The sequence below is a fragment of the Stegodyphus dumicola genome, chromosome 5 (genome assembly GCF_044657685.1).
Source record: "Stegodyphus dumicola isolate Sdum_Otavi_A_Nest chromosome 5, ASM4465768v1".
In the NCBI taxonomy this organism is placed as follows: Eukaryota; Metazoa; Arthropoda; class Arachnida; order Araneae; family Eresidae; genus Stegodyphus; species Stegodyphus dumicola.
The window spans coordinates 98,349,064-98,364,415 of NC_140772.1; the positions used below are offsets into that span (position 1 = coordinate 98,349,064).

The 15,352-nt window shown below is 32.7% G+C and overlaps 1 protein-coding gene across 2 annotated transcripts in view; it reads left to right on the top strand.

The window, feature by feature from the left end:
* sprt (PDZ domain-containing protein sprite) overlaps nt 1–14,259 on the top strand; it is a 93,032-nt gene extending 78,773 nt beyond the window's left edge. For both annotated transcript variants that reach the window (XM_085816883.1, XM_085816884.1), the window contains exons 3-6: nt 1,995–2,133; nt 5,313–5,500; nt 7,602–7,841; nt 13,648–14,259. In XM_085816883.1, the coding sequence (XP_085673009.1) occupies nt 1,995–2,133; nt 5,313–5,500; nt 7,602–7,841; nt 13,648–14,011 (931 nt within the window). In that variant the 3' untranslated portion in view covers nt 14,012–14,259. The remainder of the gene's footprint in view (nt 1–1,994; nt 2,134–5,312; nt 5,501–7,601; nt 7,842–13,647) is intronic.
* The last annotated feature ends 1,093 nt before the right edge of the window (nt 14,260–15,352 follow it).

The following is a 15,352-nucleotide window of genomic DNA, read 5'->3' on the forward strand; positions in this document are numbered from 1 at the left end:
CACGGACTCTTTCTTCTTTCACACGTACTTCTCACGCTCACTCTTCAAGTTTTCTCACGCTTGTGAGAAAACTTGAATTTAGCTAATACCATAGGCGCGTTTCGTCAAACGAAAACAATTGAGGCAGAAAGTGGAAGTTCATTAATAGAATTACCAAATTAAATTATCTTAATATAGCTAAGTCTCAATGGCTTCGCTTCTTTTCATGACGCGCCTGCAATTTGAATTAAAATTGAAATTAAAGAACAAAAGAGAACAAAAAAAAATTGTGTAAAAATTTTTTTTTCAACTTGATACTGATGCAAGAAAAATCTATACAAGGTAACCTAGGTTGGCAAATGTACAATTTAAAATAAATAACTTAAAAGCTATTAGTAAAAAAAATGCACAATTTTAAGGGTAAGCCTTATTAATACGAAGAATAAAAACTTTGTTAAAAGAAGATTAAAATAAAAATAAAAATAACGACTAAAATTGGGTCCTGCTATGACCAAAGGCAAAGAAAAATAGAAGAAAAAGACCAACATACCTGCGTCCATAGCATTGGCCTGATCAAATTAAAGTGAGCAAAAGTCGCTCAAAAAGGTTGCCGGAATTAGATGAATTCCAAAGAAATGCTTCCGGAATAGAAAAACAGTTAAATTTCGCCAATTAGGTGTGTGTGTATTTAATTACGGCAAAGAACACTAGGGGAGGGCACACTGCCTAAGAGGAGGGATGCCTTCGTGGAGGACTTTCTAAGGGAAACTGGCTCGTATACACGTTACACATGGGGAAAACCACGAAAACACCCATGCAGCCAGCCCGTTCGCGGGATTCGAACCTCAGACCGAACTACCAGTGTTCAGCGACTTTACCGCTCGGCCGCTGGTGGGCGCCAATTAGGTGAGACGACGTGGAAGGGGGAAACAAACGTATTAAAGCAGTAACAATGGTGCGAAACGGCCAGTGGGGAAAAAAACACAGGGCCCAAAAAAGGGTTTTCGAAGGTGGAAGACGGATGCAATTCTTACAAAATGTTCAAGACTAAGTCGTTTAAAAAGTGAAGACGATAACAAAATGGCGAAAATCTAAGAAAGTGCTAATCTGGCCAAAAGCAGGTTGAAATTGGAAAAAATCAGCAATTTTTTAGTAAAAGTCGTAATTCTTCGCGCTAGAGGGCTGACAAGCGAGTTCGAAACGAAGTCGGCACTTAAGATTAATGAAAGAATAGGTTTGGCCAGAAAATAGTGATATTAAATAATAAATTTAATAAATTAACTGAAGTTCTGTGCCAATTTAAGAGAGAAAAAATTGATGCAGTAGTACCAAACAAAAATTCGTTTCATGACCCAAAATGATCCACTGGGTTTTTTTTTTTTTTTTTTTTAAATTTTCCTTATATATAAAACAGCCAACTATACTGAGGAGTTGTAGTTTAAACGCATACAAAATTACTCTTTAACTTTCTTCATTGAAGGCGTTCCTACTTGAGCCAAATAGTTCTTATTTGCATTTTCAGCTTATTAGTTTAGATCTGGATTAAAGCATATTTAATTTTTTTACAATAAAATTAATTCCGTGCAAATGGAAGCGACTAGCTTAAGATATAAATCGTTACTCCATTGATATCAGTACATATTAGATCTAATCTATTAAATAATTTTGGATCTAAACTCTAAATATAGCACTGTAGGATTACATCTTTACTCAGTGCAGTCGTACGTAAAGTAAAATTACGTTTGAGAATACATACTTGAATTACGTAATTACTCGGGATCTATTTAAGATGTTCCTATTATATAGTAAATTAGATAAACTTATTCAGGATATGAATATGAAGAATTGAGAATATGAAATTACTTGAAAAAAATTTTAATTGCATATTCGATTGTAAAATTATGTCATACGAGAAGAAAAACTCCATTGAAATTATATGGACGTTGACTGTAACTGGAATGCTTTTCTAATAATTTGTGTTAAAATACTCAGTGATATTATTTTTATGCAAATAGAAATTCTGTGGATGAGCAAATTGTCGTGGCCGAGATGGAATATAGGCTGGCGAAAGAAGAAATGGCGCTCTTAACATTACAGGAGCAGCACTGGGAGTCAGCAGCATTGTGGGATGCACCCCACACGCCAGACATACAAGTAAGGATTCGAAATATTGGATATGTCTAAACATGTGCTCTATTTAATAAATATCAATTTTGATTGATAATTTAAAAAGAATTGAGAATTAATAGCACTCAGTAATAACTGTTAATTTTGAAATCTGGTGACTTTAATGCTGCCAAGAAAATGATAGTTACAGTTTTTATTCTATTAAAAGTTTACAATTGCTTTAAACTTTGAATAGAATAGTATGGAAAGTCTTTTAGAGAAAAAATTGGAAGGCAGAAACTTATTTTTTTTTTTTTTCCCATGCTAAGTTATGTTTCGGCACTAAAGAAAAATTTCTAGAAATTCATGAAACTTTTTTTTTTTTTTTTTTTTTTTGACAAACGTTCTTACCCAGCCTTTATTTTCGCAAACAGTGATCATATACATATACTTCTAACGATAAAAATGTTTTAAATGACACAAATATTCATGTTTTAGATCCCATTACTTAAGAAAATTTTCATTTATTATAAAAAATCAAGAACACAAAATTACTTTCACAGAAGAAAAATTGTCCAAAATATTTGATTTCAAAATTTGGGATTTTTGACATTATATTCAGTTTGTATTGAGGGATAGATTAATAAACAAATTAGAATAATTCGAGGTCCTTCCTTTAAATACTATTCAATGATTGTTTTGTAATCCACAGTGTCTTTAATTTACAATTTTTTTACATTTGGTATGCCGAAAGAATTTTCATACAAGTATTTTATAAGTTTTCAAAGTCTAAAAATATACAATTAATGTTCTCATGAAGTTTTATTACTTTAAAATCACAATCTGACAATCCGACAAGTATTTTTATTTTTTATTAACGCAAATAATATTACGAGCTGACTGCATGCCAGTACTGAAGCTTGCCAGTGTTTTTTAGAACACAAATTCTACAAGTTTCTGTGGATAATATCTCTATTTTGAAAAATAAATAAATAAATAAATAAATAAAAAATAAAAAATCAATACTTCATAGTAATCTGTATAGAAATATTCATCAGTTTATCTCTTGCAATCAGAAACCTTTTTTTAACCTGGTATTTTATTTTTAGTTACGTAAAGCTGCACAGATTTCGCTCTTCAATTTCTGTACGGCCCCTAAATATGATCTCCGATTTTGAAGCCGACTATCTTGGTCAATATTTATTGTACGGAAGTCAAAAACGTTTAACGCTTTATTTTTCATAACAAGTACCAAAATCTTTCTAAGTACCCCTAGATAAGGAAGGAACATATTAAATAATTATATTTCGTAATTTTTAGTCCAAAGGGGCTTTGTCCCTGAGGAACTATTGTTTTCGTTTTGCGATTTTGCGTCGAATCACTCTGAATGTCTGTTTCACTTTTCAAACTGTCGCCACCAAATATTTTCGCCCTATATTATATTTGAAGAAATTAAATAATGAAGAATTTTCATAAATGTATGTATGTTTCTCGCATTGTGATAAAACAACGCCTAGAGCCATCTGGTTTTGAATGACGTAATCCTACTGCGAATATAAATGGAAACCCAAATTTAAAATTTGGAATTTGTTTTATTATCGATTTCATATTTTGTAAAACTTTAACGAATTTTTGATTAACAAACTCAAGGATTTCAAAGCGAGCAGTGACAACGTTGTACAGAAAAAACATTTATTATCTCCAGCGCGTGAGACTGTGCATCGGAAATTCTAAAGATATGCTCAATTTAAAATTATTTTGTGATATTGCTCTTGAACTGAATTTTATAGTTTAAGTGCGAAGAACATGATATTTAATAAATAAAGGTAACACACAAATGTTAAAAAAACGCCTCTTTGGATGTAATTTAAGATTCAGAATTTTTTTCTTACAAAACTGATTTCTTTAAATATAAAATACCAAAACATGAATATTTGTGTCATTTAAAACATTTTGGAGACTGGAAGTATATGTCTATGTCCAATGGTTGCAATTATGAAAGTTGGTTAAGAACTTTTATAGACACGGCGTAAATCATTAAGTCCTAAAATGTAGGAATCGAAACATCACCTCGCTAATTTTTTTTTTTTATTTTTTTTTTTATTATTATTATTATTAACGTTCTGTGTGTTAAATTTATCCATTAAATATCATGTTCTTCGCATTTACGCCACATAAAATTCAGTTCAGTAACAAAATCACAAAATATTGTTACGGATTTTGTATTTATTCAGCTATTTTAGTATAATTTATAATTAAAATTGTTTTATATTCTTGTGAAATGCAGCACGAGACTTATTTGAAGGGAAGCTACGCCGGAAAAATTAAAACACAGGACCAAGCGCATTTAATATTTTAATAATAGATATCTCGTACTCTTTTCCTATCCAAAAAAAAAAAAAAAAAAAATCGAGAAAATACCAGAATGTTCTCATACAGGATTAAAAAGCTTATAAAAGCCGAAGAAAAACATCTCAATTCAGTTGTTTACTTAGTTCTTTTGTTGATTGTAGCGAATTCGCGGTGAGATCGCATTAGCTTTCTCTGCTTTGAATTGTGTTATATTAAGCGTTTTAGTAGTTTAAAATTTAACTACTGTGAGATATTGTGATATTGTACGAATATCTCTGAGGAAATTTCAGTATTTTGTTTTATTTTTGGGATAAGAATAAATTTTATTAATTTTTATCGACTTGTGCATTCAATCCATTATGAACCCGTCTGCACGCAACAATATTTAAAAACAGCATATCTTTAGAATTTTTAATACAAGTCTCACGCGCTGGAGGTAATAATGTTTTAATCCGTACATTGTTGTCATCACTGATCACTTTCAGATTGTTGAGTTTGTTAAAAATTCATTAAATGTTTAGAAAATATGAAATATAAAATTCAAAATTTCATCTTGGAGGTGCACATATTCAGGTGGAGGACTACGTTATCCAAAATTTGATGGCCATAGGTACGATCATTTTTCATCAGTGCGAGAAACATATGTACATTCATTCAGATTCTTCATTATTTAATTTCTTTAATTATAAAACAGGACAATAATATTTGGTGGCAACAATTTGAAAAGTGATTGGAACATTTAAAGTGATACGCTACTAAATCCCGTTTCGAGACAAATAGCCCATTCGGGCTACCGTCTTTTTGGGCTAAGAAATATCTATGCTTACTGTAAATGCAGAATAAGTAGGAAGTAACAATAATTTCTTTTTTCGCAGAAAGAAGTATGTGAGGTTCTGCATTCGTATATTATGTCAATAAAGGAGAAAGGTGCTGTTCCAGCCTTACATGCGAGTGAGCATCTGGCACTGGAGAATTCAATTCTGATATCTTCACAAAGTGACAAACCATCCATCCCGAAAGTCGAGTGGGCACATCATAGCACAGATTTGCAAATCGGTGACAGGTAATCAATGATCTATTCTTATTATGAATATGGTATGAACAAGAGAAATGCGACCTCGATTGACACAGTGGCAAAACATAGCTATCACGTGTGTCAGCTGGAAATATGTGATTCAAGGAATCACTTGCTGAGAATCGGGGCACCATAATAACAGTGTCTATAATAGTGAAATCAACGTAGAGAGGTAGTTTATGTTATCTGTTATTCCATGAAAATAATCTGTACTTTTTTTTAATCGCTAAACGAATCAGTAATTTATTCTTTAGAATATTTCCTGCGTATTTCAAAAATAAATTTTAAAAACCAGTACCTACGATTATTGTACAGATGTGGGCACCACATGGCTTCCTTGCACGGCTTATTAAATCACACGCATTTTTTGCTGCATTTCATTTAAACTTATTTCTTCGAATTATATTTCTCATTTAATTAATTCAGTTCTCACTTCGCGGCAAGGCAAAAAATAAATAATAACTAGAAACATATTCGTTGAAAATTGAAAAATATAGAAAAACATAAAACATCAAATACGTTAAAACAGTTTTAAAAAATTTTACAATTTTTTTTAACTTTTTACTGCTGGCAATTTTATTGCCTGAGACCCTCTTTCTATATAGTATTAGAAAGGCACATTTTGACTTCAAAAATGTTAAAAAAGAGAATGTCCATTCAAATATATGTGGTAAAGGATACGCGGGATAAAGATTGAAAGCCATTAATCTAATCGGATATCATTTATTAATCGAGACACATTCTGCTCTATATCATGAAATGTGGGAATGATCAGCAATGAATGAAAATGATAGTAAACGCATATTACGTATTTGATTTATTAAGAATTTTCTATCTGTTAACAGTTTAAGCCATAGGTTTAGAATGTGGCTTAAACTGCAGACATTTTAAGCAAATGGTGTTGCTGTGTTTAAGTTTTACAGCGATGGAGAAAGTTTGGGCAATCATCGACCTGCATGTTAACTTTGAACTGATATAACTAAATAAGGGAAATTGAAATCGTCACTGCAAAAGTGTGTGTATTGCCTTATGTGTGTACTGAAGATCAATTAAACTCATGTGTTTCTTAGTTCACACCAGCATCATGTACGAGCACTGTCTTAGAAACCCATTATTTTGGTCAGTTGATTACTGTTTTTGAGAGAATTAATATGGATAAGGGTCTCAGAATATTATTAAAGGTGGTCTATGATTCTGTTATGATGACCGTGACTCACAACTTAGTTTGATGGCCATAAACATGCCGACAGAAGATTGTGGCTATCAATTGGTTGAGTTTTTCCTCTTTCTCTTTGTTCTATACTAGTACGTCTCCCAGCGGAAGAATTTCTTTTTTAGTATATTTTGCCTTTAATTTACCTCTACTTTAGAGTTCTTTTTACTCTAGTATTATCATAGTTTTCACACTCGTAAAGGTTCTTACATACTCACTGCAATAATGGTTGCAAAATTTGTAAATAGTGATGCTACAAGTGCATAGAAATCATCCCTATCAATATGCTTTTAATGTTAAGAAAAATGGAAGATTCTCTTTCTACTTTTATTTTAAATAACACATTATGCTTAAAACAGGAAATGCATTTCTTCGCTCTGTCTTTTTAAGTATTCGAATTAAGTATCAGGATTTCTTACTTTCATGAGAGAGAGAATATTTTGTTTACAATATATTTTGCATTACTAGTGGTGCAGTATAGAATATAGCTAACAACATACTTCATTATTTTATTTAATGTAGGTTAAATATTTGTATAATTAATCAATTAAATTTCACTGTTCTAATTATGTGTGAATATCCTACTTTATATAACATTTACTATTATATTCATTTTTTACTTAAGTCATGGTAAATCTTGGGATCGCAAATATAGATGAACTACTGTACTGGAAATATAATCTTACATGATATCCTGGGGAAAAACATAGTTTTGACAATATGCATTTTCTAGTATTTGCTTGTCAACATTCAACCAGCATGCATATCTTCCAAAACATATTTTATCAGAAAAATTAATATACACAATAGTACAAACAAGGCAGACAAATAGTGGTTAATTGATACTTGTTTTAACTATATCATATCTTTATTCAGACTTCTGGAAGTAAATGGCCATCTAGTGATTGGAAAGGATTCGAGCGAAGTGAATCAGATCTTAAATGCATCCCGTCCTGTATGCCGCATTGTGTTCCTGAGACCTTTGTCACTTTATCAGCTTCTAAAGAACAATGGCTGCAAAGAGACTTCCAACTTGAGACATGAGCTTACATCTGTGGTTAGCAGGCTGAATCACAAAATGATAGAGAATTCGAAGCTCACAGAACAAAACTCAAAGTAAGTGAATTGCAATTGATATTTCTTACGCATCTGCTTCCATGCATAAACCTAATTCTAGATACACTGGCTTCAGGGTCAGCAATTTTCGAAAACGTAGTTGAATCTGAGTGTCTGCAGGTGGCATTATGTAACAATAGTATGTTACAACCATTCACAATTGACTTTCAGAACATAAGCTAACTCAGTCGTTAAAGATGACAGTATTCTGCAGGATTTGAAAAGGCTCATTTAAATGCTGACATGAAATGTTTATAATCTCTGCTATATAATTTTTATGACATTCATGTTTCTATGGCTGAAAGAAATTGAATGGCATAAGGAACGTGCTTCATGGACCTGCTGTTGGATGCGCTGAAGAAGGGCTGTCAATCAAAAATGTCATTCTTTTCTTTGATCATTCGATAATTTCTAGAATATGGAAATAATTCTAAACAAGTCAAACGGCTGTCTGGAGACTTGTGCCCTATCGACCAAGGGTCACATCCCTCCTGAAAATCCGTATAATGCTATAGTAGCTGAGCAAAATCGACGAGAGACATCCACAACTGTTATATCCATAGTTGCAATGTTACTTGGTAAAGCAATATCTGGCAGTGCTGCTCGTCGAAGGCTTCACGTGAAGGAACTGTACGTCGCAGTACCGAGTGTGTGTGTTCTACTAGCCGCCCAGTCCAAAAGGGCAAGATGAAAGTAGTGTCGTCAACGTCTCAACTGGATTATCTCATATTGTTCATATATATATCAAGTCCTGTTCGAGACGTGCCCTAGAACCAGATAATAACTGTGTAAGGGTCTGGAGAGACCGAGGCTCATGAAATGAATCCCAGAACACGCATTCACAGGTGGCAGTATCATGGTGTGGACTGAAATGTCAATGGAAAATCCCATTCAACTGCATATTTTTAAAGAAGGTTCTTAATGTCTACACGTTTTCGGGATAAGTCCTACACCCCATTGTAAGATTCTATGCTGCAGCAGTTAGTCCTGATTTCCTCCTTATGGATGAAAATGCCCTCCCCATCAAGCCAACGTCATTAACGTGTACTGGAGGACATTTCTGATATGAAGTGTTGCCGTATTCCCCTTCCCCGACCTTCATTCTATTAAAAATATTTGGGATGCCCCCGGGCGTCCTGTCTCTGCACATTTACCTCTTCTAGCAAGGCAGCTGGAAACTGCTGTAATGAAGAAATGGTCAATGCTAGCATCTGTGATGGTTGATTACCTCACTTAAACCATGGATAGTCGCTGTAAAGTTTGTAAGAAGGTTAGGGGTAATCACATATATTATTGTAATATTGTATTTTGTCTATTTATTTTTAGCATTTATCTTTTAATGATTCAAATGTGATGTGGTCATATTATTTTTGAAAAGTAAATGTTGTTTTCATCTTTGTACATATGCTTGTTTTCTTTCAGGCATAACTACATTTGTCACCTTTAAGAGTAATTTCGTGTTAATCAAAGCTTTACTTTCTCATTTTTGTTGATTTTACTGCCACGTGTTTAACTTCTGGAAGCCAGTGTAGTATGATTTTCGCTATTTCATTTCTAAATTAAATTCGCGTAATCTATTTGCTTAAAGTAAGCGGTGTTTAAAAGTACATAAAAAAAGAAAGCAGTCTTAAGGTTTTCAATTGTGTCCTTTTAATTAGAAATTGTGAAACTAAATACATAAAAAAAAATTAATGTAAAAAGATGCAGTAGTTTCCTTCAACCTTGAAGTTCTAATATAAGGATTGTTCAAATGAAACACAAACTGTGCGATAGCTCAGGTATTTGATTTATAGACTGTTAAAGGCATACTTGAATGACAACAGAAGGGAACAATGTATGTACTAAGACCAATAGAAAAATCATGCCACGAAATCATTTGAAGCGATGCTTCGCTGGGCAAAGTAGACCACATTTCAACAGAGTACATCATGAAGACATCCAGATGTGCTCAGCAGACCACGATTCAGTCCTTTGTAAAGTAACCAGGCATCAGTTTAATTATTTGGCACATGCAAAAGAGTTTATAGGTAAGAGCTTGTCTAAAAGATAGCACAGTGTTTAAATAGTATACAGAGCCTTGACGTTGGTAAAAGCATAGAGAATCACCCTAGTTGGATCGGGCATATGGTTATTATCACATAATGATAACAGAGAGGCTGCTGAAAAGAAAACAGCATTTCCACCGTTTTTGAGCTCACATCAAATGTCGATGTCAGCTGCAAGTCGTAGTTCTCATTCTGCTTAAGATATTAAAGGTATATATTCAATAGATAGCAATGCATTTAATAGAATAACTGTGTATAAACAGAATATCTCTGTATAAACGGATTTTCTTGCAACATCTCAGTCATTATCAGCAATAAGGATTAGCATTCCTGTTCCAAAATTCAGACTGATTAATGAAAGTTAATGCCAATATTATAGTCGAGATACTTATTATTCTTACTTCTTGTAAACTTTCTTTATAAATGGCTGAAGAATTTAATATCTAGGGGATGCGTAAACTATATTAATTGATATAGTATTTTTTTTAACTTGAACATTTAATGGAGATATCCACAATTTTTATACACTACGAAAATGGGCAACACATATTTACAGGAAAAACTGTCACAATAAAGATAAATAAAAAAGAAGGTTCTTATATCTGGAGAACGCGTACATATCTTTTACTTCTTCTGTTGTGCCTGCGTCATCTATCCATTGTGAAAGATGACATCTCGCACTATTATGATCAATAACCAAGTGGATAATTATGGAATCGCAATATGAAACTTGAATCTGGTTGCAAAAATATACTCACTGGTACCAGCTGACAAAGGTGATGGTACTAATCTTCAACAGCGAGAAAGCACAATTGCTGTTTTCAACTGTTGAATTGTTTCTAAGGGTGATAAGCGATTAGCAACCCTTCTCCCTGGAATGTCCCAAATATATTTTATTGGATTCATATCTGGAAAACATACTGGCCAATTCATTCGAAGGACTTTTTCGTCGAGAAGAAAACTGTTCGCTAGCTCAGCACGTTGTGGGATGACGTTATCATCCATGAGCATGAATTCATCCCCGATTGCTGCAGTGTAGAGGACCTCAATAGGTCTGAAGATCTCATTCCTGTATCGCCAGCGGATAGGGCTCCATTCTTGTTAATGTGTAAATTGGTGCAGCCATTGATAGAAATACTGACCCAGACCATCCCTCCACCTCCGTCAAATCGGACACTTGCATGTACAAATGGAGTATTCCGTGTACCAGGTTTCTTTCCAGATATGAATCCGCCCATTGTCAAGTTGTACACTAAAGCCGGACTCGTCTGTGAAGAGCACGTTACTTCACTCAAATCGTCTCCATCTGAGAGTCCCCACCTTCCTGACAGCAGCACGGTGGGCCTATGTCAACGAAACACAAACCATAAGAACTGCGAGCATGCAAACCATAGATCTGCGAGCATACAAACCGCATGGTGGAGTTGATTTCGAACAGTCCGAGTCGAAACTTTAGATACCAGTAGCTCTCTGAATGTGCTGTTGCAAGAAAGTGGTGTTAATAGTGCGGTGTTTTTTGGCCGCTAGTGTTAAATACTGATCTTCATTTTGTATTATTGCAGGCGTACGACAATATCAACGGCGATCGATATGCGGCGAACATTTCTAGTGTCGGAAAACCGATTCCACAGTCCGGAAATTACATTTTAAGTAACTCCTAACGCTTCTGCTACAATGGATTGCGTTTGATCCTCCTCTAAATAACCGACGGCCTTCCAGGCTACCAATTCAGCTAAGTCATTTTGCTAAAGCATCGTATTCACTGTTACGAAACATAGTTTGTAACGTTACAGACAAAATTTGCATATTGCCAACTTTGTAAACGTTTCAATTTTCCTTTTTAAAATTTTCTATTCACTTTTTGTTAAAAAGGTTGTCGATTATATGATTATTCCATAGCGAACTCACAATATCCTTTAATTGTTTTGTGCAGTGTATTTATTCCGAAACATTTGGATGAGTGCCTTCATTTAATGCTTTAATAGATTTTCCCCACTACAGCGTTACAATTTGTTTTCCAATATGTCTCAAAAATGCTCAGTTTCCACTGAATTTATTTGTGACTGGATTTTCGGAGAAATTTTCTTATCGATAATATCTGAGACACTCAAAATATTATCTCTTCACACACATTAAAGGTCATTGAATTTTCAGTTATTTTCCGTGAGTCCCCCCCTTTTTTTTTACACTGCATTCTGAAGCCATTCTGAAGCATTCTGCCTTCTTATACCAGCCAGTTTTGTTAATTGATTTACTAAATTTATTATATGTTTCAGCTTCAACAACACTATCAATTTAAATGAGAAAATTCGAAACAAAAAAAATTGACCTTGATGCAGTATGCTACTGCAATAAATCAATTTTCTCTCATACTGATGTATTTACAAATAAATAATTGTAATTTAATCCAATTCACATGGAATTTGAATTCCATTTTACTAATTTGGTAGGTCCTAACTACATTTTACTCATATAACATCAATAACTTATTATCAAGATAATTTATACACGTAGTTTTTAGTAATTTTGATTATTTTAATTCATTAGTTAATTTATGTAATTTGATTCTTAGTCCAGTGCTAAAATAATCAATTTCAGCCCACTTTTGTATATCACAAATACTCAGTACAAAGTTTTCTTTATTTACCGATACTGCAGTCAAAATAAAAAATCTGAAAATATTTCCTAAAATTCTGCATGTTTGTCTATTGCAAAAATATACATCAGCGTTCATATAAAATCCTTTAGTGTTAATTTTTTCCTGAATAGCATCGAAAAGCTCAAACATTATATTTGTGAAATTTAATGTAATAGAATTCTTGAGTATATGGGAGAAAAAGTATTCATTTTTGCTCATGTGAAAAAACTTTAAATTTTCTTTAAAATTTTATTATTCAGACTATTCATCAATTGTCAATGTTAAAAAGCCGTCTTACTAGTATATGGAATTGTAAATTCTGTGTGAGAACAAAGATCAAGTGTCTGCTTAGAGTTTCAGAAAATTGTTCGCCAAGGTGGCGAAAAGTCGGCAAACTTTAACAATACGGCGACAGAAGGTTTTGTTTTGGTTTGTGTGATTACGGCAAAGCCTCGATGGCTACCTAAGGGTAGGTATGCTTTCGTGGATGACTTTCTAAGGGATGGCTCGTGTGCACGTCCCACATGGGAAAAACCATGAAAATGTCCATGCAATCAGCCCGTTCGCGGGATTCGAATATCGGACCGAACTACCAGTGTTCAGCGACTTTACCGCTCGGCCGCTGGTGGGCCCAAAAAATTTTTGTCAAGGCTCGTTAGGTGGGTTTCTGCCTGTATCCTCGGGTTTTAGTGGGGGCTCTTTTTTCAGTTTAAACACTGTTAGATTTAGAAACACAAAATCTACAATCCTATCATAGAAAAGTACACCCTAAAATTATTATACTAAATTTTAAAATGAAATAAATAAATAAAACAATACTATTAACTACACTGAAATATTTACAGAACTTTACAACAACATCATAACATTTCACGTTTGGACCCTGAGACAACACTTTCTCATTCAGTGTAATCTGAGGAAGCTTAAAGGCAATAACTAAGGTAGACGATTAGCAATGTAAGTAATCTATGTCAGTGCAGTGTTCTTTTATGTAACTGCAATTCATTTCAACCTTTTTTATAAATTAAAAAAAAAGTATTATTTCGATATATATTTGTAACACATGAGTATTTTACATTTTATGCAGTTTAATCTTAAATAAGATGTTTTATTTCCTGCTTAGGCTACAACACGATTGTGATGATCTGAAAATTCAGAATCGAAAGTTGAAGCTGCAAGTTCTATCACTTCAAAGTCTTCTGCTGTACCTGTATCAAATTCTGGAGAAAAACAGCTTCCAAACTGGAAAAGAAAGTGTTCAAAATATGCTACTTTCAGAATGTCCAACAGTTTTTGATACCTTGAAGAAAGCATGCCCGGGTCAAAATGGTTCAGGTATTTGTACAAATGCACTGACAGATCTGCTGAATATGAAACAAAAAACAATTCCTTGGTTGGAACTAAATCCTAATTCAGATGTCAGTAAAATGACTGGAATCAGAAAATCAACAGACAGTCTATCACAAGACAGTACAGATGATAGGTAACACAAATAATCTACATGAATAGAATGTTCTTTTATCAAGTTATTAATCAATTTATCTTTCATGAATTAAAAAATAAACTTATTTATGAATGAAGGATTTTTCTTTACCTATTAGCCCAAAAGGGCTATTAGTCTCGAAACGGCATTTTGTGTCAGTGCACTATTAATGGTGTATCACTGTTTAAATTGTTTCCACCAAATATTATTGTCCTGTATTATATTTTAATAAATTAAATAATGAAAAATCTGCATGAATGTATGAGTTTTTCTCGTAATATGAAAAAACGACGGTACCTATGGCCATCAAATTTTCAATAACGTAATCCTCCATGCGAAAACAGGCACCTGGAAGCTCGAGTTTGTTTTATTAGTTTCATATTTTGTAAAATTTTGCTAAATTTTTGTTTAACAAGCTCCATGATTTCAAATCGAGCAACGGCAACACTGTAAGGAAAAAAACATTTTTATCTCCAGTGTGTAAGACTGTCTTTAGAAATTCTAAAGAGATGCTGTTTTTAAATATTTTGTGATATTGCTGTTGAATTGAATTTGATGAGGTTTAAGTGCGAAGAACATGACATTTAACAAATAAAGGTAATGCATAAAATGTTTTAAAAAAACGCTTATTTGGGTGTAATATAAAATCTGAAAGATTTTTTTCAGATCTCATCCTCCTGTCTTTATCAAAAGATGAAAAATTGCATTAATTATTTACTACTTTTTAAAGTAGTAAATCATTACTTTCCAAGAAGTTTGAATCTGTTTCCTAGAAAAAAAAAAAAATATTCTCAAATGATTTCAAACATGGAAGAACACTGAGAAAGGAAATAGGAAATGTTATAGAAACTTTGGAAATTATAATATGAAATTTGAAAACTCGAATAAAAAATTCTAAATATCTCTATCTAGGATTGAAATATTTGCGAAGGAAATGATAAAATTTATATGTACATTAAAATAGATGTTAACCATTAATTTTTAATACATACATATCTTTTCAAGGCTGAGTAATACAAATGATCAGAGCTAATATTCTATAAATGCTTTATTTAGTTTTTTTTTTAAATTGAAAGGGAGATTTTTTTATTAAGTAGTAAAAGTTTTGTATTTTATAATGATATAGCTTATAATGAATGTATATAGATATAAAAGTTTGATAGTTATAGAAGCACATATATATAGATATATGATAAATAAACTTCAAAATTTAGCTTTATATTAGTATTAATTTCAATTAAAAAGAAAAAAGACATAATTTTTTAGAAAACGTGATAAAAAAAAAAAAAAAAAAAAAAAAAAAAAAAAAAAAAGCATTTTCCCCCTTAAAATGCTTAAGACTATA